Raw genomic sequence first — 24,914 nt, 5'->3', positions numbered from 1 at the left:
TTATCTTTGATTTTTGGAAGTCCAAGACTTGACATTTAAAATATCACTACTTAACATCATCATTGCTTTATCTCCAAAGCTAAACAAGTGATTAAATCACAAGGCTTACCTATAACTAGCCACTTACAATAAACTAAATTATATATATTATGTAGAATCTCTTTTCATGATTGAGTGTTGATGTGAATATATTTGTTTGTTTTGGTAATGAATATTATTGATCTCTTCCAACCAATTAAACATTGTGCATAAAAATTAAAAATTAACCTCTTCGTTTTCATTAGCAAAGCGAAAAGGCATCACAAAAGCTTTCAAATTTCAAATTAAAAGATGGAGGGAATCGCCATTGGTATCCCATCCAAAAAGCCCACGCCCTATTAGGCTACGATTTTTGTTTAGCTGAGCTTGGATTGTAATTATTGAGAGAAAGCAAACGAATATGCTGCAAACCCATCGGCGCCATACGCCTAGTAGTAACAGTAACATCATGAATTATTAGCGTCGTTGGCAAGCGGAGATTCGCGAGCGCAATGCAGTTTCGTGATCACAGAGAGCTTCGCAAGCGTGGGTCCAGGGCAGGCGAATTTCTTCCCTCGGCTTCCTGCTCCTGCTCGCTATTTAAGGCAGCTCCTCTCCTCGAACCAGCTGGGCGCCCACACTCAACCTCCTGCACGGTCTCTCTCTCTCTCTCTCTCCCCTGCACGGTTTGTGTGTGTGTGTGTGTGTGTGTATGAGAGAGAGAGAGAGAGAGAGAGAGAGAATATAGTCACTGGAATGCCATTTACGCTTTTTCAGATTGAAGCTTTGCTCGAGGCATTAGGATAAAGATGTCTTGCGAATGCGAATTCAATGATATCTATGAGGTGAGCGCATCCTTTATTCAGAATTGTAAGCTAGTTTGCAGTAGATTAGTATGTAGAAAGGCAACTAGAAAAGCCAACAGAGAGAAAGTTAATATAAATGAGAAGACAAGAGCAGGACAATTCAGAAGTGGTTGTTCAGCCTTCAAGAAGGAGATGGGTGATACTAGTTTTACATGGTTGCGCACTCTGCATTTTATTGCCTTCTCGTCGGAGGTAAATTTGGAAACTGCACTTGGCATGCTGATTTGGGGCCGTTTTAGATTGCTTCTCACATGATTCTCAAGATATTACATGCTTTTAAGTGGTACAATTCAGAGGTACAATTATGAATGTTATGCGAAAATCAGCATGGCATGCGTACACTTCTTAATCAATTCTTTTCATAATTGTTGGAATTGAAAGGCCTTTCATATGAAACAAACAAAGGCGAAGGGAATTAATGGCTTGTTGTCGTCATCTTTTTATAGGTTCGCAATGCTTTGAATGAAGCTGGGCTTGAGTCTGCTAGTTTGATTATCGGCATTGACTTTACGAAGAGCAATGAATGGACTGGTGAGCCATTTCAGACTTTCTCTGGCCTTGACTCCTTGTTTTTTGAGCATACTCTCGAGGCTCTTATGTAGCAGCCTGCAATCTATATTGTTTCCTTGAAATACCTCATTCAGCTGTGGCATCGAGTTGTTATGCTGCACATTGTAAAGACTAGTGCATGCCCACGTCGTTTACTTTTGGAGTCTGCAATGGTGTGCAGCATAAGAAGTTTTGGACAGATTCTCACAATAATTCTCACATTATGACTTACCTCGACATCACGAGCTTCTGTGAGGGAGGCACGGCATACCTAGCTAGGTACCTCAACAATAATTCTCACATTATGACTTACCTCAACATCACGACCTTCTGTGAGGGAGGCACGGCATACCTAGCTAGTTATGCATTGTATGAAAAAGACACCTAGCTAGTTATGCATTGTATGAAAAAGACTGGAAAAGGCTCCCTTTTCCTACATGAGAAAATTTGTAAATCTTCTTGTGGTGGCTCTTGCAAAAAATGGGCTTTTTGTTATCAAGAAATCCCTCTCTCTCTCTCTCTCTCTCTCTCTCTCTCTCTCTCTAAAAGGAAATTTGGGGCTTGGACCATGTGGATTTTATAAGCAAAGTCAGGAAAACCCGAAAGGCATTACGATAGCCCATAGGAGTACAAATAACCAAACTGGTGGTGAGAAAACCCCTAATATATGAGAGGATTACAAAACCGTAGGGGAATAAAACCATGGGTGATGTAGGGGAAAGGAAAACGGAGTAGGCAACCAAGAATTCCACGAGAGAAACTGTGCGGAAGAGTAGATCTAAGAGAGAATGCAGAAGAGATAGAGTCTTTTGAACTAACCAACTTGGCAATTAAATAGATTATAATGTAATGGGGGCTGGGTGCTTCTTACATACTAGCCTGTGGGCCTTAAGTACCCCTCAAAATAAATACCTAAAGACAAAATAAATACTAGGAACACATTGGGCTCTTTACTTGAGATGTTGTAATTTTACCACCTTCTCTGTAGCTCATAGTGAACATATCTAGGAAGATCAAGTCAATGAAGAAGCTACCATGGACACCCTAGTAGCAGCTGTCTATTAGATACACCTAGGATTTGCTACCACCAACCTATCGCCTAAGAAGAATGCCATCTTGAGCACATAGAAAACTGAACTGTAGACCACACTACATCCAAGATTCCTAATTCGTAAACTGTGAACACATCACATCCAAAATTTTATACACAATGAACTTTTGGAAGACATTCTCTCCATAATCTGGCCAGCAACAACGGATTTTGTGCATATCCATTGTGTTTTGTATACATCACGTTGGTTCCTTGCCAAATACATGTTCCTTGAACTCCCAAACACCGATAACTTGAACTCTAACACATGGTCCAAATCAAGTATAGAGCGCTCTTTTTGCCTCTCTTTGTCGCTCACAAACCTATCTTTGGTGGAAGCAAGTTGTGGCAACAACCACCTGACTAGAAGGCTAGAGCCCTTACCAGTGTAGCATGTACAACACCAACAGACTCCGCCCAGTCCTTCACAGAATCACTGTCAGTGCGGTCCTCATCATGCTTTTCTTTGCCTTTGGATTTGCAATCCTAAGACAAATGACCACGCTTTCCACAATTGTAACAACGGTCCTTGGACGTCTTTTTAGCATCGAAAGCAGCAACGCTTTACCACCTTTGCTGGACATCTGAATTTTTTCTTGAGTGATTAACATGGCTTCCTCCTCAATGAGGAAAGAGTTGAGATCGTCAAATTCTAGAAAAGAGGGAACAAAAAAAACAAATGAAAACCAAACACACATCCCGTGATAAAAGAAAACAGGGAAAAACAACATCAACTGTAAAGAAGACAAAACACACAAAACCACTGCCTAAACCAAAAGGAAGTTAAAAGTAGGAAAGAAATACAAGGCAGGGGGCATATACATGCATTCAGGCAAGAGGGAAAAGCGAGGAGGTAGCAGTGGCCAAGTCGATGTGGATGGTGAATGAAGCATTTGTGCACACCACCCAGGAGGGGGAGGCTGCAACCTGCTCAAGGCAAAGACGTGGAGCATGTCACAAGACAGGCACGTGCTAGTAGAAAAGAACAGACTGCACAACTTTAAGCACTTAAAATAACAACTGAACTAAACGATATGGACGGCACAAGACAGGGAGTGGTGAAGCTGCACCCCAAGAGAGTACTGGTCCCAAACGTTGGTGCCCTTTTCGGTATTTCTTTATTATTACTGATTGGCAAAGTACAACAGTTAGGGAGCACCTTCTCTGCAATCTGCGCGCCGAAGAGTGCCAGAGAGGGTCCCCAAGGCTCATATTTAAAGGCCCAAAGCCTTAAAGCATCAAATATGAAAAGCTGACCCCCAAAAAAACACTTTCCTAAAATTTTGGGATTTCCTTAAAAATCCGTCGCGAATCGTGGAACGTCCGTACAGGTGCCATGTCATCATATTTTGATCTGCAAAGTCTTGTAAGTGTGTTTTTGCTTTATTTTTAATGCCTTTATGTCACTTGGGCCCCATCGAACGGGGTCCCATAAGTTGGTAGGACTTCCTCTTCTGTTGTTCTTGGTCTTCTTAGGGTTTAGGCTCTTTGGCCATGATCTGCAAGTTGGCTCCATTCTTCAGGGCTTGACACGTCAACAATTTGTGACAAAGCAAGATAGGCTTGCACGACAAACAACGCTCCCCCGCCCCCCGCCCCACCCCCGCCCCCTCTCTCTCTCTCTCTCTCTCTCTCTCTCTCTCTCTCTCTCTACCCATGTGCGGGTGAGTATGTTTGCATGCTTTGCATACATACAATGTTTGTGTTTTGAAGGGGTACAGTCTTATAGTTTAAGTGATTTTCAAAGTTCTTGCCTGGTTTACAGGGAGACATTCTTTTGATGGTATGAACCTTCATACAATAGCCAATGGGGTCACCAACCCCTATCAGCATGTTATTTCAATTGTTGGAACAACTCTGTTGGGATATGATGATGACAAGAAGATTCCTTGCTTTGGTTTTGGTGATGGTATGTCCAAGTTACTGCAAGTTTAAAGCTTTTAATTTGCGGGTTGGTAGATCACGCTTTGAGTCAAGGATATCTTGATGTCAACCCATATTGATCGTTTCCAGACAAACAAGAGTGCTCTTGCTTTTATCTAGGAGCAAAGAGCTTAGTGTCTCCCTTAATTATTTGATAATTAGGCTTATTTTTTATTGCTTTGCATACAGCAACGACTCATGATCGAAAGGTGTTTCCATTTTACCATGATGGCCAGCCTTGTCATGGGATTGAAGGTGTTTTGGAGCGCTATGAGCAGTTGGTTTCACACGTTACACTTTCTGGTATGGTCTACCGACATCAATGGTTTAACACTTTCATATCAACACAAGAAGGTTTATAAATTTTCTCATGTAGGAAAACGGAGTCTTTTCCAGTGTTTTCATACAATGAATAACATCATGAGCTTCTGCTCGAGAGGCGCTGCATACCTAGCTATGTACGATTGGGGGCAAGGGACCACCGACCCCCCCACCGGGCCGGCGGTCCGCTGCCCCCAATCGTACCTAGCTAGGTATGCAGTGCCTCTCTCACAAAAGCTCATGATGGTGAGGTAAGTCACAATGTGGGAATTATTCTGAGAATTTGTCCAAAACTTCTTGTGCAAGTGACAAAGTAATGAAATGTATTAAGGAAGCAACAAGGACATTTAGATTTACATAAACATGAGCATTTGTTTTTGGGATTTTCTTTTAAGGTGAGATATGTGTTGCCTTGTAGGACCAACTTCATTTGCTCCTTTAATACATGCTGCTATCGATATTGTGAGACAAAGCGGGAACCAGTTTCATGTTCTCTTAATTATTGCTGATGGGCAGGTATTTGTGATTGTTTGAGCTTATAAATTTAATCTTGATGATGGCTAAGTATCGCGTGATTCATGCTAAATCTGTCGTTCGAGTGTCTAGTTCTAGTTCTTGGTTGGAGAAGGGTTAAAGGGAAATTTTTGTTAGGTAACTGGGGACATTGGTTTGAATGGAGGAAGATTGAGTCAGCAAGAAAAGGAAACAATAGATGCCATTGTGGCTGCAAGGTATGACATTAAGGTCTCCCTTAAACAAATTGAAGTTATAATTGTGCAATTAGAGGCGAGGCAGCAAGATTTCATGAGGTTTCCGTGAGGATTTTTGGCAGTATATTGCGCTTTAGACTCTAATGGGATGTTGACATGCATGCCACAAACCGTAGCAACTATCCCTTATCAATTGTGATGGTGGGAGTTGGAGATGGACCTTGGCACACGATGGAACTTTTCGATGATGCCATACCTACTCGCAAGTTCGACAATTTCCAGGTCCTATGGAAATATGCACAAAAGCATTTGTTCGCGTGCTTGAGAGTATAATTACTTGTTTTAGCTAAGCACGAATGCTCACAAACTTTGTCTGCAGTTTGTTAATTACACGGAGATTTGTGCTGAGTACCGAGATCCTCTTGAGAGAGAGACTGAAATTGCAACAGAGGCCTTGATGGAGATACCCAACCAGTATTCTTTCATAAAGCAAATGAGAGCCGTAAGGTAAGAAGTGCCATATCATTGCAGCTTTTGTTTCTGTCGGCTCTCCAGGTCCTTAACTTCATTGAATTTGGGCCATTCCTCTTTGCATGCTGGCTTTGCATGTTGAAGAAAGATATATCGTCGATATGTATGTTTGTCAATTATTACTCAATCATGGCCCTTTTGATTGCAGCTACCCAAGCTTTAAGAGCAACAATGCATATGTTGTCCAACCACCTGGACCCAAGGTATAGACTTCCTCACTTGCCTGAACTTCTTAAGGGATTATGACTAGCGCTCTCTCTCTCTCTCTCTCTCTCTCTCTCTCTCTTACACACACACACACACACATGCACACACGCACGCACAGCATGTGTACACACCTCTTGTGCATTGTCTTTATGAGGTACAAGAAGCTTCTCAGCAGTCTGGAAATACGCTATATCAATCCAATATTGCTTCTCAAACAAATTTTCAACAATACTGTTTTCCCCCTTCTTTGCAGGCTTACATGCAACAAGCCTTTCCATACTCTTTTTGTATAGCTTTGTTAGCTTATCACCACCCTTTTCTTCACGAATGTGGTATTTGTCCTTCTGAGGCCTCACCAGTAATTAATAGAAGCGTGAGAAAGTGTTTATTTGCCTCTTTTTTGATCCCAACTGTTGACATATCTCCTTTGCATGTGTTTGGTGGAGGTGCCATTGGTTGAGAGAGAGAGAGAGAGAGAGAGAGAGAGAGAGAGAAATTTGTGTCCTTTTGTGTTGTACAGTTTTCTCCGCATCAGCAGTTGGTGCAGGGTGGTTCCAAGCGCAGGGTGCGGATTTCATCTGGCGACGGCAGGAAGCAGAGAGCTCAGTGCTAAACTGGCTGTCTTGATTGTGATGACTTCCTCTCACATGAATTGCTACCTATATGATAATATTTGGGTAGCTGCCAAAGAACAAACTGTATATGCTCGTTGTATTGCACTTCGTTGTTCCTTTTTTAATGATTATGTATATAGGCTAAATTTATAGAAGGGCCCATGAGACTCTGTTAATGGCATTGATTGTGTTGGTCTCTTTCTGAAGTAATCTTTGCGGTGGATATTTTAGATGAAGCGAGCTCTCACTTGGGAGTTGTTGTTGAAGTTGAAATAAGCTCTTTTGTTGTTGTGGTGGGGAGGAGGGGGGCGGGGGGGGGGGGGGGGGGGGGGGGGGATGAAAGCTAAGACTCCGGCTTGAGCTAAGCACCTGCGCCTGCGAGCTCATTGTTGCAAGGTTGAGCGAGTGTATATACAACATGGTAACCATGTTGACTAACATGATGGTTGAAAGGCATACTTGGAGATGGTTCATATCCACAAGTATGGACCGGTTGCTCTTCATGCCTAAGCTACAGCGGATGGGATCAGGTCTGGATATTAAGATGTGCATTGTATGGAACATGGATAGACCCATTCCAAAGTTTCTGGATTTGAACATGGGGTGCATTGGAGCCTTGCTTCAAGAATTGGTGTTTTTTTCATTTTCCATGGCTTGCTACAAATGTTACAGAATTGGTCACTTTGCTAGGTATTGACCTATGGTTGGGGTTGCAAGTACAACAATGGTCAAAACCATGTAGAAATGATTTCATAGAGATCCCGAGCAGCCCCTGGTTGGGAATCCAAGAATGGCAACGGAGGAAGGGTGTGTCCAGAATGTGGCTGTGGTTGAACCATTGAGGACACCAAGCATCTTACAATGGAAAAACAAGAGGAAGAGAACAATATATGTGCATATGAAGATATGGCAAATAGTAAAACCTAGGAGCTCATTCATGCAGGGATTGAATTGCATGTGCAACAGATTGTCGTTATTAGCCCAATGGAGGATTAGAATAAGCTCAAAGTCCTGACATTAGGTAACAATGCACGAAGTCATTGCTGGTGGCTATGCATTGGTAAGAGTGATTAACGATGGTGATTGTATTGGAGATTGTGTCAGCCAAATTACTTCCATGACACCATGGAAGGATATCATAAGCTACTAGCCATAATGCTCGTACACACACACACACACACACACACACACACACACACACACACACACACTTGTAAAAGAACATGGGATAAGAAGTGAGGATGTGTATGTATGAGGATTGTAAGTCTGCACTCACCGACTCCTGTCATTGATCTCCTCAACTCCCCACTACTCTTAATTGTAGATGTCATTTTCAACACAAATCCACCTTCTCAATTCTTTGTAAAGGAGATGCTTGTAGAGCATGAGACTTGGCAATTATAGAAATTTCTCATTGGACTGTACTTCTTCTAACAAAAGACTAATGGACATAGCATCTTGGGTGAAGTACTTGGTGATGCAATTCTTGCACAAAGAATGTGGATGACATCAATAAGTGCTTGGGGAAGATGAAACTCACAATTCATGTTTCAATTACTAGTTCTTGTTGCATGATGGATACATGCACCATTCTTGAGGCCTACTGTTCACATGTTCTGGTAAAAAGTGCTCTCTCCTCTCTTCCTTGCGTATGCATTTTTCAGTTCTAAACTTTGGTTTTCAATGGCTTTTGTTCATATTTCATATTGCTAGATTATGCTTAATCGTCTCATCAACGAGTCTACACAAACGTGCCTATGTGAACACAGTGTTGAGTGAGATCTTCAACAACGAGTAGTTCGTTAGTCAGATAAGAGTTGGGCTTTTGGCTACACAAATATACGGGAAGATACAAAAAGCAACACAAAAGAATGCTTTTATACCCAAAACCTGTATCAACAAAAAGTCCTACACTGCAAGATTTGCATGTTCTCGGTTTCACTACTATTTGAGCACTTCCCCCCCCCCGCCCTCCCCGGCCCAACCACCACCACCCCCCATCCTATAACCAGCCTGAAGGCCTCTATTTATATCTCCTAACCTTGTGGTAACTCAAAATTGAACATCTCCAAGAGCCAAGGCAACCCAATTCCACACTATTCATGCTTTGCTCTCATCAGATTTTCTTCTTCTTTTTAGAGGGCAAACTTCATTTTTTAAATTTGGCCAACCCAATGAGAAAAAGAAAGTGTCCAAAGAGTAAGTAGGGTACTATAGGCCATATACCATAACTATATGAGAATCCCATAGGTCCAAAAGCAAAAACATACACAAATTCCTTAAGCAAATCCTCCAGTAGAAATTTTGTAAATTTTACACTATTTTACTGTAGAATCGAAGTGGGATTTTCCTTGTTCAATCTCTCAACTGATTTTCTTGAATTTCTAACTGGCTCAAGGCTAAGTTGAGACACCTTTATCCAAAAAACTAGCTAAACACTTATCCTCTTATTTTCCCCTTGTGGATGCAGAGTGAGATGACAACCACCACCTCTAAACTTGCACATCCTTTGGTATGTGCCAACCTCATATCCTTTTATATCTACGCTATCCAATGTCATATGGGTTAGCTTAATGAGCACAAGCATCTGATCAACAACAAGCGACAAGACTCTTATATCCTTGTAACCCTTAGAACCACTTTGACATTTATTGTATCCTTCAAAAACTCTTGGGAATTCTTTGCACCCTTCAAAACCTCCTGGATCATAGGGAATCAACTTATATACCCATCGTACTGAACACATATTTATATGCTCATAAAGCCATATTGATCTTCTTTTTGACATCCATGATTGCTTCAACTCTTTCCTCGATACATAATAGCTTCACCGCGTCTAGCTTCTTGACCCACTTTAGATGACCCTAAATTATCTGCTACTCGAGCAACATCTTTGTTTGGCACAAAATCGTCTAAAAATGCATCTAGAATATACATAAAATAAATATCCTCTTGTAATAGTGAATCATGTCTCCCATTCTGTGGAGAGAACTCCTTGTCATTGGTAGCATGGAACTCCATCAAACCTTCATCCAAAATCTCTATAAGCTCCATATCATCATCTTTCTGGTGCTCTGAATTCTTGTTGATGATAACTTGGAACCTTTCTAAAGCTTCATCCAAAAGACTCATAAGTTTTGCATATTCATCTCTGAAGAATTGCCTATACAACCTTCCCATTATACAAAGAAATGTTTAGCATTTTCACGGTAAAAACTACTTCAATCCTCTCACTTTTCTTTAGATACCTTTGCACCTCTATATCATACAAAGAAATGTTCAACATTTTTATGGTAAAAACTACTTCAATCCTCTCACTTTCCTTTAAATACCTTTGCACCTCTACATCATAATTCTTCTTGCACCCCTTCTAAAAAAATTCATCAACATATATTGTCTTCAATGGTTTAACAAAAAACTTCCCCATCACATAACTTTGGATTTGGCATAGAGTTGAAATCCTCTTTTTGCTTCATAACATCATGATATAAACCCTTCCAATCTTTAATAGAGAGATGATCATAAAACTACTTGCATTTACCTTGTGATACCAAACCTAAATCCATTCATGTGTATGATAATGTTTGCATACCTATAGAAAATCATCTTAGAACCCTGTATAATAGACATTTCGTGGAAAGCATCCTTATTTGCATCTTCACAAACTACAAAGTATCACCTATAAAACATACTATCTCTAATATTTTTTTTCCCTTATATTATATCCTTTGATGCCACTTTGAAAGGAGGAGAGTAATGAAGTGTGCTAGCCTCCACCCAACCATGCTATCTTATAGCCTCCCCCTAGCATACACACTGTCCGGCCATGCCGATGGCCTTGCCCATAGGACCCGTGTCCTTACATTACCCTTCCCTTAGAGAATTGTTTTTGTCCTTGAAAACAAACATAGGAAAAATCTTTTAATAAGTGCGGAGACATTCTCCCATGTAGAACATTCTTCAGATCTATCTAGCCATTTTACCACCACATGTTGTCTGACATGATGTCTGGTGCAAAGCTCATGAGAATCCAAAATCTTTTCAGGGTTTATTAGGGATGCTTGGCAGTTCTATAATGTCAACTAACACACCTGTGTCAATGACATTATTATTTTATCCTAGCTGTTTTCTTAAACGACTAACATGAAAAACAGGATGAATTCATGAGTGCTCGAGAAGAGCTAACTTATATGCCACTTGACCTATATGTTTGAGAATGGTTAACGGTCCACAATATCGTGGTGAAAGTTTAGCAACTTTTCTCATCTTCAGACTTTCTGAATGATCCGGAACCTTGAGGAAAAGCTTGTTTCCTTCTTGGAAAGTAGCAAGACGGCAATGCTCATTTGCGTACTTCTTATATTGATCTTGAGATTTCTTAACATTCTGTCAAGAAACTCAAAGCATATCAGAATAGTCTTGGAGAAAATCCTTCGCTTGTTGTATGTTCTTCTTAGCCAACCCCACCATAACAGGGGATGTAGGTTGAAAACCATATAAAAGCATAAATGGATTAAACCTTGTAGTCACATGCTTTGAACTATTATGAGAAAATTCTAATATAGGCAAGTAGTCTTCCTAATTGGTTTGCTTTGATAATGTACGCTCGTAGCATATCCTCTAGCACTTGACCCCTTTCGGTTTGATCATATTTTTGTGGATGACCAACCGTACTAAGATTAAGTGTAGTTTCAAACTTTTGGAACACAGCTCTGTAGGAGTGATTATCGAACTTTCACTCACTAATGATAGCATCTGGAAGACCATAGAGTCTATATATATGCTCTATAAATAGCCGTGCTAATTTTGGTGTCTTAATCGTAGTCCTAGTGGAAACGAATTGACACATCTTTGTTAGACGGTCTACAATTACCCATATGGCATCATGACCACGATTTGTATTGGGTAGTTCTACTACAAAATCCATAGAGATTGATATACTCCCACTTGCCTTGTGGAGTCTCTAAAGGATGTAAAAGGCCACCTAGCTTGAGGCACTCTACCTTATTAACTTGGCATTGTTGGCAGTTTAATACGTACTCTTAAACATCATGATGTAAGCTTGGCCAATAAAATTACCGTCAAATTAAGGCATACATCTTACAAATACCTGGATGACCAACACTTGGACTATCGTGACATTCAAATAATATATGGTGCCTAGTGTTGAGTCCTTTGACACACATACTCTACCCTTGGAGTAAGTAGCCATCATCAATGAAAAAAATCTTCCATCGCTTAAGCTCTTCCGGAGTAAGGGTAGAGCTCTGTGTGTTGAAGTTTTTATATGTGCGTGCAAAAACATATTGATCTAATCGTGTAGAGATATCCGAGTGTGAGGGATCCCTTCTTAAAACCGCATTCCACACTTTAGCATATGATTGATCTTGTGCACACTTGCCACGTAATGACTCCAAAATTTCACTCTTTATTTTCGTGAAAACAAGTGAATTAATATCAGGCATCTGGCTTATTGCATCTACTACTACCACTACAAGAGGTTGTGTGCTCTTGTGACGCTGTTAGTGACGGAAATACACTGGGTTTTTATAACCCCCGGCGTCGCTAAAACCGTCGCTACGAGCGTCGCTACAAGAGCGTCGCTATAAGCGTCGCTATATAGAGACGCTCATAGCGACGATCATAGCGACGTTTACACAGAAGATTATAGCGACGCCCATAGCGACGCTACAGAGCCATAAATAGCGACAGTTATAGCGACGCCCGAGAGAATTTTTTTTTGGTGACAGGGCATTGAATGCCCTGCCACCCATCAACCATATTGTACTTGATTCACTTTTTAAAAAAAGTGCAAGGGTAGATAATAGACCCAAAATAGTCACCCACAAGACGCATTGTTTGCAAAATTGACAAGCGTAAAATTGACAATTGTACACATCATAGGCAAAATGAATTGATTGGCAAATGTAATAATGACAATTGTACAACATCATAGGCATAAAGAATTGATTGGCAAAAGGAACTGCGGTGACAAATGTAATAATATACATGGTTCAAAACGACGTATAAAATCCGTCTCATGATACATAAGCTATGAGAAACCCTAAACTAATGCTATCTAGCTACGGCTAAACTGACGTCGTCTAGTCAAACGTCTCATCGCGTCCAAGTGGCGTATCTGTCGGATTCTGCAAAAAAAGACAATAAGACAGCTTTCAGTAAGTATAAACATATAACGACATTTATAAAACAATATAAAAAATAGAAAAGAGTAAACCCTAATACTAACCATGCCGCCGCGAGAACTGAGAATGTCCATCAGGGCGTTTAAGCCCTTCCTGCTTGCGTACTCGCGCTCGTACGGTGTGGGATCACGTCCTGTCATCGACCACTGTCAAAACATACAAAGATTTCATTATGTTAGAATTAAAAAACTCATAAACCCTAAACTATCGAACATAAAGAGCAATGCGAAAACACTTACAAAATCGGTCTCAAATGATGCCCATCCAACGCTCCCCAAGTGGTGCGAGCTCCCTGCCTCTACTCGCGCTCTGGCTGCATCCTTTTGTTGCTTCCACTTGTCGGGATTCTCGCGCGCTGCTTTCTTCGCATTCTTCCAATCTTATTTGGCCAGCCAATCTGGCCTGTTCCACCCATTCTTGATTGCTTTTTGCACTTCGGAACGCTTGTGTTTGCAGTATTCGCGCATTCGAATCTTCATCAGGTCTTCATTGAAGCGCTGATCCCGTGTTGGAACGGGAAACTCATCATGAAGTATGCTGATGACTTTGTTTTTTAAATCACTTGGTACTTCAGTTCATTTGTTTAGTATGTAGTGTCTAAACAGCTGAGAGCAAAGACCACGCATGCGCGAGATCACCTTCTTGCCGTCATCATCCATGATGATGCTGCCGCTGAAGTCGACGGAGTAAGGCAAGCCCTCTGGCCGGTGACGCGTGAACCTGAGTGTCCCGGCAGGGGTCTCTAGCGGCGTGTCGATGGGGGTACGGACGTCAGGTGTCTCCACCGGCGTCTGGGCCCCGAAGGGAGGAGTGTCGAGTGGGGTGGCTCCTGGCGGTGTGTAGCTGCTAGGAACAGTCAGCCGCTAGGAACAGTCAGCCGCGCAAAACCTGGCGTAGATGGCGATGCAGTGGCTGTTGTGGGGGCGGGCAAAGAAGGGGAGGGTAAAGAGCCTCGTCGAACACGAGGCGGTGTGGAGGCATCGATGGCGGAATCCCCACAACAATCGCTACCGCCACCACTAGAGCGCCGGTGTCTAAACGAGTGTGAAGATCGTCTCGTCGACGCCGAAGCTTCGGAGCGCGCCGAATGCTCCGAAAGAGAGGGAGATGCGGATGGAGTAGAAACGCGCGATGATGCGCCAGAGCGATGACGCTCCATGTACCACTGTCTCTGCTGCGGTGACAAAGAAGAAAGAAACTCCTCATTATCCATACCTGCATTAAACACACGAATATTTAAACTTAATATTGAATGAATAGAGTAGACAATGACGCAAAGACCATTAAATACAATGACGTAATGACGCATATAAATACAATGACACAATGAATTGAGTGATAGAAGAGGCAAGTCGAAAACTTAGAATTTTCAATCAAAAGATGTGAGCGCGAGTAGAAAAGAGCGTTATACACCATGGAAGGTACTTAGAGAGCCAGAGCTTTTACAACATGGAGCAAAATTGTTCAAATACAATATTTGTGGCTTTAAGAGATCTCACTCTCATCCTCGCATAACTCATCAAAACTTCCTATATCTATATAGAGCTCTCCGTTTAAACACATATCCTCTGTTTCATTTTGTAGCTCCTCTGCATGCACCCCATATAGAGTAGTAGCATCTTGATGCTCGTCTGGCACCACCGCAGCGGCTTCTGATTGAGCATCTTCTCTGATGGTCCACATTAGCCCGGGATAGTCATGCATGGTCCACATTAGAATGCCTATGATTAAAGCATTCCATCATCCTGTGTGTCGGCTCATATCCACCACCTCTATGCCAATCCACAATTGTTGTAGCTCTTCCAATAGTGGACGAAGATACACATCCATATTCTCCACTTTATATCGCCCTGGCACAATCAAGCTTAGCCATAGGTGCCCCTTCTTCGTAGTCAACCACGGGGGAATGTTGTAGTTGACGATGACAACGGGCCATACACTGTAAGATGTTGATCTTTGACCAAATGGATTTACGCCATCCATAGCTAGGCCTAAGCGCAAATTTCGAGCTTCCCTGGCAAAATCCGAGCATGTTCCATCTATATGTTTCCAGGCTGCGCAATCTACAGGAATTCGTAGCACACCATCCGAAGATTTATTCTCCTCATGCCATGATGCTAGGGCGGCCATGGACTTACATTCAAAGAAATGCTTGATGCAAGGAAGTAGAGGAAAATGTCGCAAAACCTTTTGTGGAATTTTTGTCCCGTGGAGATCTACTCGATATCTTTCGGAATCACATTTCGGACACTTCTCCATGTCTATGTATTCCCCTCTGAAAAGAATGTAGTCATTAGGACAAGCGTGGATAGAATTGTAATCCATCCCCAAGTTTCGTAAAATCTTTCTTGCTTCATCTCGGGAATCTGACATCACATTGTCAGCTGGTAGTATGTGCTCTTTAAGCAATCTACACAACATAAAAATACGATACAGTCGTGTAAAAATCTATCAGATCATTATACATTTAGAGTTTTATTAAAGTAAACTAATTGTAATAGATCACCTGAAAAGCGCTGTGACGCTAGTGTCACTCCATCCAAACTTTGCCTGCATGTTGAGAAGAACCAGGAGTGCTTTCAATCTAGACATACGTGCTCCATTATACAATGGCGTATCGACTTCATATCATCATAGATAAGCCTTTCTGAATCCATGATCGTCTCGATCATTTCATCAATCTCGGGCTCAAACATTGCCTCGTTGGGAATGTGCTCTGCATGATCATCCCCCGAGCTGTCAGAGGCTACATCTTGTGGCCTCACATATGCTGCTTGACCAAAGCGCCTGCGAACACGTCTATTGGGTTGCAAGATTGCTGCTTGTTGGCCAGCGTCAGAGTCCGACGAGTTATAATTGGCAACAACTCGATCTATAATAGATGGATCGAACTCGCCAAATTCGCGAACGTGCTGCAAAGAAACACGTCTTGTCCGTCGCACAGCATGCTTGCATTGATTACAAGGACATAAGACCCTCGTTGAGAGATAGGTGTTTCGGTTGGACGGTCCCACATCCTCGTCACTACTCATAATGAGGATAAAAATCTTATAACCTGGACAACAAATTTAATATTCTATTGGCATTCTTCGTCTTATCTCTCTCTCTCTCTCTCTCTCTCTCTCTCTCTCTCTCTTTACCTCACATTCTCTAGTCATGTCCAATCCCCGCACACCTCGGTCTAGAGGTGCACGGAGATCAGAACCACCGGGTTATAATCTCGTCTTTATTGGTCAATACCTATATTTGTGGGTACAAGAAATCTACAGACCCACGTCTACATGATACTGCATGTAGTGGACAAAACCCTTTGCCTCTTCTCTAGCTGTAGCACTTCACAACATCTTAACATCTTTTCACAGTAGATCTTTTCACTGTTCGTCTAACTCTAAACCCTAAACCGTAAGTAATTCTTGCGTGGACTCGATCTAACGTAAATAAGCGTAAATCTAACTAAAAATAAACCTAAATCTAATTTAACGTAAGTCTACATCTAACCTAATCTTTAACGTCTTTTGGGATAGTTTTCTACGACGTTAAAACTCTCTTCTTCTTGTGTGTGTGTGTGTGTGTGTGTGTGTGTGTGTGTGTGTGTGTGTGGGTAAACCTAAATAAACCTAAGTCTAATCTAATATAACATAAATCTAAATCTAACGTAAATTATGTTATATTAAAAACAAAGAACTAAACTACCAGGGATTATAAGAACCTTAAAACTGATTGAACACATAATTTTTCACATAACTCGGCAAGAGTTGGCGTTCTCATCACTAAAGATGTGAGAGTTAACTTTCGGCGGTGACGCTGCCTCATCTCCATCCACATCTGACGACAGCAATTGGCCCTTTAGACCGTTCTTGCTCTTGTTACTAACTTTGAAGTTGCTGTTGAATGACTAGAGGTTGTCTAGATGGTCATTGTGTCGGGGATGTAGTGACTCTTGCCGCCCTGAAGATCCACCTTCTTCCCTATCTTCTGAAGACATTTCACTAGTACTTTTGGATGGACGGAGCCCACCATGAGTGAAGGCAGCAATACCCTATATTCCATTGAGGGCTTTCTTCACCCGCTTCATGCAGGCATCGCAGTCTATGGAGACCTAAATCTAATCTAATATAACGTAAATCTAAAGCTAGCGTAAATAAACGTAAATCTAATTAAAAATAAACCTAAATCTAATCTAATTTAACTTAAATAAACCTAAATCTAATTTAACGTAAGTCTACATCTAACCTAATCTTTAACGTCTTTTAGGATAGTTTCCTACGACGTTATAACTCTCTTCTTCTTGTGTGTGTGCGCGTGTGTGGATGTGTGTGCCAATAAAAAAAGATAAATGGTATAACCTTTCTATCACCCATGCCAAGTATGATAGATTGGTTATGCCATTTCCCTCTTGAATAATAGGTCTTGAGTTCAACTCCTCGTCGGCTAGATCTTTAGGTCTTTTAATTTTAATTAGTTTCCTACGACGTTAAATTAGTTTCTCTCTCTTTCTCTCTCAAAGTGTGTGCGTTTTTTTGGATCGTATGCATGTTTTCTCTCTCTTTTCCTCTCTCAATGTGTGCGTTTTTTGTTTATGCATGTTCTCTCTCTCTTTTCCTCTCTCAATGTGTGCGTTTTTTGTTTATGCATGCTCTCTCTCTCTTTTCCTCTCTCAATGTGTGTGTGCATTCTTTGTTTATGTATGTGTGTGTGCGTTTTTGTTTATGTTTGTACTCTCTCTCTCTCTCTCTCTCTCAAAAACACTATGTGTGTGTATGTGTGTGTGTGTGAGAGAGAGAGAGAGAGGGAGAGAGAAAGAGGGGAAGGGAACATGAGAGTGAGGAGAGGGAAGGAGCATACCTGGCTCTCCTTCCTCTCCTCGTGTGTGTGTGTGTGTTTGTGTGTGTGTGTGTGTGTGTGGAGAAGAAAAAGAGAGAGAGAGAGAGAGAGAGAGAGAGAGAGAGGGAGAGCGTTACCTGCTCCTTGCTTGAGGGCACCGAAAAATTCAGATCTGAGATCTGAGTTTTTGGGCGCGCTCTGTTATTTTTTTAGCCCAGTCGGCATCGCTATGAGCGTCGCAAATTTCTTTGGAAATTTGCGACGCTCATAGCAACGCTGGGATTTTTTTTTTGAGCGTCGCTGTGTGAGCGTCGCTAATATGAATAGCCTCTTGTAGTGTACATAACATCGCCCCTTGCAATATCGTAGCTTATAATCATGATCTTGAAGGATCTCCACCCATCTAGCTTTACGAGACCGTTCAAGTCCGTTTGAGTAGTAAACCATTTTATACTCCCATGATAAAAAATCACTTCAAACTCGGCACCATATAAATAATGTCGCTACTTTTGTAAAACAAGAACTATGGCATAGAGCCCTCTCTTATAGACATAATAATTTTGTTAAGCTCTATCTAACTTTTTACTTTCAATAGCTATAGGTCTTCCCTCCTGGAGAAGAACCACACCAATTGCTTTATCACTAGCATTAGTCTCTACCACAAACGGATTAAGTGGATCAACGATTGCTAGGATAGGAGCACTGGCTACATCTACCTTGATCTATTCAAATTACTTTGTTGGGCTTCTTCCCAAGAAAACCTCTTACCTTTTGATTTAAGTTGATCTATCATAGGAACAAAAATTTTGGCATAATCACGGATATATTGTCGATAAAATCCAGCCATTCCTAAGGCAATTTGAAGCTCCTCAACCATGTTGGGATGTGGCCATCAAAGAATGGCAGCGAACTTGTTAGTGTCCATCTTGAACCAGAATAAAAGATCACATGACCGAGGTAATGTATCTCTATTTTAAAGAAAATTGCACTTGCTTGGCTTAACATACATGGCGTGAGTTCGTAGATGTTCAAACACTAATTATAAGTGTTCTATCTATTCATCTTCATTCTTACTCAAAATGAGAATGTCATCAAGGAAAATTACTACAAATTTTTAAAGATAAAGATGTAAGACACTATCCATGAGTATCATAAATGTAGCTGAAGCATTGGTTAAACCAAAAGGTATAAAAAAAATTCAAAATGCCCGAACCATGCTCAAAAGGCATTCTTAGAGATATCTTTCGCACTTGACGATATCTTGAATGAAGATATATAGTATCTTGCTCCATGGAGTTGATCAAACAACTCATCCACTTGAGGTAGAGGATACTTTTTCTTGATGGTTATGGCATTTAATCCGTGATAATCTACACACATGCGCATAGTACCATCTTTCTATTTTACCAATAGAATTGGCGATGACCAAGGCAAAGTGTTAGGTCTAATGAAACCACGGGTGAGGTAGTCAGTCAGCTGACGCTGAACCTCCTTCCTCACTAGCACTCATACGATTAGTTGGTTACTCACCGGTTTAGTGCCTGGTAGGACATCTATTCCATGATGCACATCACGTGTAGGGGGTAAACCCGGTGGTAAATCACTTGAGAATACATCACTATAATCTGTGAGTAAGTGAGTCAGATTTTGTCGTGCAAAAGGAGAAAGTAAAGTAGAGTTATGCTGGGATGGAGAATCTTGTAATTCCTTTAGTGTTTGTTTTACAACAATTGCACGTTGCTCAATATAATTAGAATTGAGAGAAATTTGATTTTCATTAAAGTTCATTGCACCTTGTATACCATAACTAGAATCCATAGCACTTTGCTCTTTAGAATTCAAAAGACTTGGAGACAAGCAGTAACACAAAAATGTTTTTTTATTAAATCTTCTTTATGTAAGATAGAAAGCTCGGGTGTACATATAAGAGGTGTAGATGGTATATTTTTCTCACCAAGAAAGAGCACATGTTTACCATTGGCCATAAAGGATAAGGATTTGTGTTCGTAACTAGTGTGGAATTATCTCCTAAACCATGCAGCCACTCCGGTCCTAAAACTGCATTAGCACGGTCGATGTTCATAACTTGAAAGTCAAAGGTCATGGTATGATTTTAAAAATAATCTCAAATCCTTGAACTACCGTGTCACATACTTCTTTATCATTTCTAGACATCTGTTCTACCACATACTTGTGGGAGCACGGAATTTGTGTAAGCTTTAATTTCTTGACTAGCTTATAGTTTAAGAAGTTATGAGTTGCACCATCATCCACTAAAATACAAACACATTGTCTTGTAATAGTGCCATGCATGTAAATCAACTCATGGGGGCCAAAGGTGGATTGCCACATTGAAGTAGGCACACAACACTTGTGCTTTTGTTCCATATGAAGAACCTCTACATCACAATATTTAGGAGATGAATCTAATGTGAGGTGTTGCATCGTGTGCACGGCCTTTTCTTTGCCTTGCAAAAGAGAACAATCCTTCTACTTCAAGTTTTACAAGGTACAAGTTGAAGTTTTCTCTCTCTCTAAATTAGCATGTGTTTACCATGGCTGGCGAGGATATCCCACCTACACACACTTTTGATTTTGAGCACGCACATCAAAATCCGACCACCACGGGCAATGCCGACATTAATATGCATGACGATGATGGTCTAGGAGATCATGGCCTTGTAGATATGGATGCTATCAAGACTTTGGAAAATCACCAAAGCGTACTTGAACGCAACTTCTCTACATTAAATGCAAATGTTACATACCTTACTGAGCTATTTATGAAATTTATGAATTGACAGATGGCTCAAGGAGCCCAAGCTAGCATGGTTCAATGAACCCAAGCTCACACGACTCAAGGAGTCCATGAGGCAAGCGCTTCAAAAGATGCAGAAGGTAGCAGTACATTACTTAAGAATATCACCATTCCTGAGTTTCATGGTGAAGAGCGTGATCACAATAAGGATGCGGTTAGTACATTCTTACACAAATGGAGTGATATTCATACGCTGAGACACACCCCAGATATTAAGATAGTTGTGGAAACAAAGTCTATCTCTTAAAGGCAAGGCCTATAAGTGGTGGATAACATTTCCAATAGATGCTCGTCCTCAGTCTTGGGCTACATTTCAAGCTTCTTTCTCCACAGAGTTTTTGGACTCCAATGAAGAAGATAAGAATTGGTTAGCATGGGATGCATGCCGCATGTGTGGTCTGTTGAGCTTATATGTGAAGCTACTCAATATATGGCTTCTCTATATATGGCACCCAAGTCCCCTCTATATATACATCATCTCATGTGTGTATTCTACACACTTTGGGGTTCTATTACTGTGCTCTCTCCTTCTCTCTCAACATGGTATCAGAGCAGTACGTTTTTGTTTTTGATTTCTTTTCTAATTGAAAATGATTTTGCAGAAACTACCCGCTGGATTTTCTAATTGCACCGATTTTGAGTTAGCGTTCGGGGACTGCGTACATACCCGAAAATCAACTTTGGCTTTCTGTTTTTGATTTCCCCGCTAATTGAAAATGATTTTACAGAAACTACCCGCGTGAGAGACTGGAATCGATGTGGTCTACAACTTTGCAAAAGGAAGTTTTTTCAAATTCTACACCGATTTTGAGTTATCGTTCGCGGACTGCGTACATACCTGAAAAGCAACTTTCACTTTTTGTTTTTGATTTCTCTGCTAATTGAAAACGATTTTGTAGAAACTACCCGCGTGAGAGACCGGAATCGATGTGATCTATAACTTTGTAGAAGGAAGTTTTTTCAAATTTGCGCCGATTTTGAGTTATCGTTTGCGGACTGCGTACGTACTCGAAAAGCAACTTCCGCTTTTGCAAAAACTATCCGCGGAAGGGACTGGAATCAATGTGGTCTACAACTTTGCAGAAGAAAGTTTTTTCAAATTCTGCACCGATTTTGAGTTATCGTTCGCGGACTGCGTACATGTCCGAAAAGCAAGTTTCGTTTTATGTTTTTGAGTTTTCTGCTATAATTGAAAACGATTTTGCAGAAACTACCCATGCAAGGGACCGGAATCGATGTGGTCTACAACTTTGCAGAAGGAACTAGCTGCTGTAGGCATCGGAATTGATGAGAAACTATTTGCTTAAGCCATCGTAATCGATGTGGTCTATAACTTTGCAGAAGAAAGTTTCTCTAAATTCTGCACCGATTTTGGGTTATCGTCTTGGACTGCGAATATGTTTGAAAAGCAAAATTTTACTTTTTGCTTTTGATTTTTCTCATAATTTTCGTTGATACCATGGTTATTCTCGGTGATTCCATGATGATATTTCGTTAATTCCATGGTGATTCTTGTTGATACCATGATGCTGTTTCGTTGATACCATGGTTATTCTCGGTGATACCATGATGTTGTTTCGTTGATACCATGGTTATTCTCGGTGATACCATGATGTTGTTTCGTTGATACCATGGTTATTCTCGGTGATGCCATGATGTTGTTTCATTGATACAATGATTATTTTCGGTGATATCATGATGCTTTTCGTTGATACCATGATGATTTATTCATTTTTATTGATACAATGATGATGTTTTGTTAATACTTTGATGATATTCATTGATCACTACGTTGATAAATGTTGTTTTATGTAGTATATACACATATCATTTGCATCACGTAATCACGCATCTTGTACTTTTACGTTCATACTCTATGTACCATATGTTTTCGTGCGTATATATGTCGTCAAAAGAGTGGCGTCGCGAACCATCTCTTATGGCATTGTGAACGTAAATTATTTCACTAACGATGCTAATAATTTTCATGACTATGTTTTTTTGAGTCTATATTGATCTATGTAGAATTCATCAAAGAATTGATTTTATGAAGACAAACTTGGTGACAATAAAAGATTTATGAAGATATGTTTGGTGATGTCATATTGATGACAACATGAAGATATGTTTGGTGATACGATAGTGATGACAAGCTACCTAGCAGATTCATGGAGACACTTCTGATTACGAGCTAATCGATAGCCTTTACACCTCTTTATTGAACCTTTGTATTCATTATTGTATTTGATAGGATAGGAGTAATGTACTCCTCATAAAACATTCATTGTAAAAGGAGTGATGTAGCTCCTTATAAAATATTCATTGTAAAAGGAGTGATGTAGCTCCTCATGAACATTTGTATATTCAATGATTTTTATAATATAACGGTGGGTGTATATAGAGCTGTGGGTTTTTCCCTTGATCCCCCAAGGGTTTTTTCATCCACAGTTAGGGACCCTTATTTGAGCGGGGGTGTTGAGCTTATATGTGAAGCTACTCAATATATGGCTTCTCTATATATGGCACCCAGGTCCCCTCTATATATACATCATCTCATGTGTGTATTCTACACACTTTGGGGTTCTATTACTGTGCTCTCTCCTTCTCTCTCAACATGGTCTCTCTCTCACTCAGTATCTTTCTAAGTATCAAGAAATCATATTAAAAGAAGAAGGCCTAGATGAATTCTAACGATATGGGGTTTCAATAGGGGTCTAAGAAAAAGGAATTTTGGAAGAAAACTCTCTCTCTCTCTCTCACTCAGTATCTTTCTAAGTATCAAGAAATCATATTAAAAGAAGAAGGCCTAGATGAATTCTAACGATATGGGGTTTCAATAGGGGTCTAAGAAAAAGGAATTTTGGAAGAAAACTTGCCTTTCTCTAAGGAGTGAAAAGGAAGGGTGAAACTACTTCCTTAAAGTTTGTAGAGTACCTTTCCTTCTAGCTTTCTTTGTCAACACAAATATGCTATCTTTCCTTGTTGTATACAACAAGTCTCAGTAGCTTGGATGGTAGGGTGTTGGCCTCTTACCCTCATGGGGTGGCTATAACTTTGAACTATGTTTATGACTTCTTTCGCAAGCCGTTCCAATTGTTACCAAATTTTGTTGTAAACTCTTGAGTTTGTTCCTTGAGCTCTCAACTCACTACTTGTTCAAACATCACAATCATATGGTCTTCTGAAACCCCTTGCAGCTACATCTTTGCCTCATAAAAATCAATATATGCTTCAGTTTCATATTTGATGCACAAAAGCTCTCCTCATTTAGCACCACATTTAGTGCTTCTTCAACTGCATCATCCATCGCTTTTTGCTATTCTATTTGACTTTTTGCTCCAGTCGTAACAGCTTTCTTCATCTCAATCATGCCATATTTTCCTCGTTTGCTGAAAAAAGTGGTAAAGTCATCCATTGTGGATAGCAGCCATAACTCTTCCAAATTCACATTTTGGCAGTTTCAAGTTGGGTTCACCAAAATGTCAATATGAGATAAATCTTGTATGAAAAACATGCTATTTTAACTGGGACCTATGGCTACGTGAACTTGAGAGAGAGAAATTGACCAAAATACACACTTTTAAACCCTAAAGACATTGTGCTCTAACTAATCAAACTCGTGAAACTCTTTAGATTGCAAGTGTTTTCCTTCTTGCTTGGGTTGTCTCTGAATTTTTTCTCTCTAGGAACTCTACCCTATTCCCGTTCTTTGACTTTGTTTTCCTAGACTATGATTGCCTTGAATCTATCTATTGTGGCTTATGAATTTTTGCTGAGCACTAGAATGCATGTCAAGTGGTTTCATTGTCCAATTTCCCTACTCTTATTACCCTGATGAATGGCCTTGATTGGATTTTTTTGAACCCGTTGAGATGTTTTTGGCTTTGAGCTACCATATGAATCTTCCCCCAATTTGCTTGAAGTCCCTTAAATCCATGATTTCGCATGATTGGCTCTTCTTTCTCCCTCCTCTTATTCTATTTTCCCTAATTTGAGTCTTTGTTCTTGTTTTTCTTCTCAATACCTTAATGAATCCAACACATTTGTCTTGCAAGCCTCTATTTATTATACTCCTAAAAATAAATTTATCCCAAGCTTTTAACATGGTGACAACTAAGGATCTTCCTTTTGATTTTAACTCTGGTGGGAATACCATTGATGATGTGGCAAACGCATGCCCATAGTCCAAAACCAAGATAGTGATCATGAAAATCTTTTATCATGGTGTCATGCCATT

At 40.5% G+C, this 24,914-nt stretch overlaps 1 protein-coding gene across 2 annotated transcripts; it reads left to right on the top strand.

The window, feature by feature from the left end:
- The first annotated feature begins 585 nt into the window (after window positions 1-585).
- On the top strand, window positions 586-7,010 carry LOC147426193 (E3 ubiquitin-protein ligase RGLG4-like). Of its 2 annotated transcripts, XM_086498067.1 has the most exons (11): window positions 587-674; window positions 796-863; window positions 1,331-1,415; window positions 4,289-4,432; window positions 4,636-4,749; window positions 5,186-5,283; window positions 5,419-5,498; window positions 5,654-5,759; window positions 5,857-5,984; window positions 6,157-6,211; window positions 6,736-7,010. In XM_086498067.1, the coding sequence occupies exons 2-11, from the start codon at window positions 828-830 to the stop codon at window positions 6,826-6,828; spliced, it is 939 nt and encodes a 312-aa protein (XP_086354193.1). In that variant the 5' UTR covers window positions 587-674; window positions 796-827; the 3' UTR covers window positions 6,829-7,010. The 2 variants fall into 2 exon arrangements, with proteins under 2 accessions (XP_086354194.1, XP_086354193.1); XM_086498068.1 differs by lacking the exon at window positions 4,289-4,432 and having other exon boundaries at window positions 586-674.
- Window positions 7,011-24,914: the final 17,904 nt, after the last annotated feature.

Source organism: Adiantum capillus-veneris, chromosome 24 (assembly GCF_014529385.1).
Source record: "Adiantum capillus-veneris isolate H3 chromosome 24, ASM1452938v2, whole genome shotgun sequence".
NCBI lineage: Eukaryota > Viridiplantae > Streptophyta > Polypodiopsida > Polypodiales > Pteridaceae > Adiantum > Adiantum capillus-veneris.
Note: the sequence above shows the minus strand (reverse complement) of the source record. Positions and strands in the feature narration are given on the sequence as shown.

Excerpts from the sequence above, each read along its gene's own strand:
- LOC147426193 (XM_086498067.1), top strand. The coding sequence starts at position 828 with ATGTCTTGCGAATGCGAATTCAATGATATCTATGAG. Across the intron at positions 4,750-5,185 it reads TTCACACGTTACACTTTCTG|GACCAACTTCATTTGCTCCT; the intron begins GTATGGTCTACC and ends GTTGCCTTGTAG. Across the intron at positions 5,284-5,418 it reads TAATTATTGCTGATGGGCAG|GTAACTGGGGACATTGGTTT; the intron begins GTATTTGTGATT and ends AATTTTTGTTAG.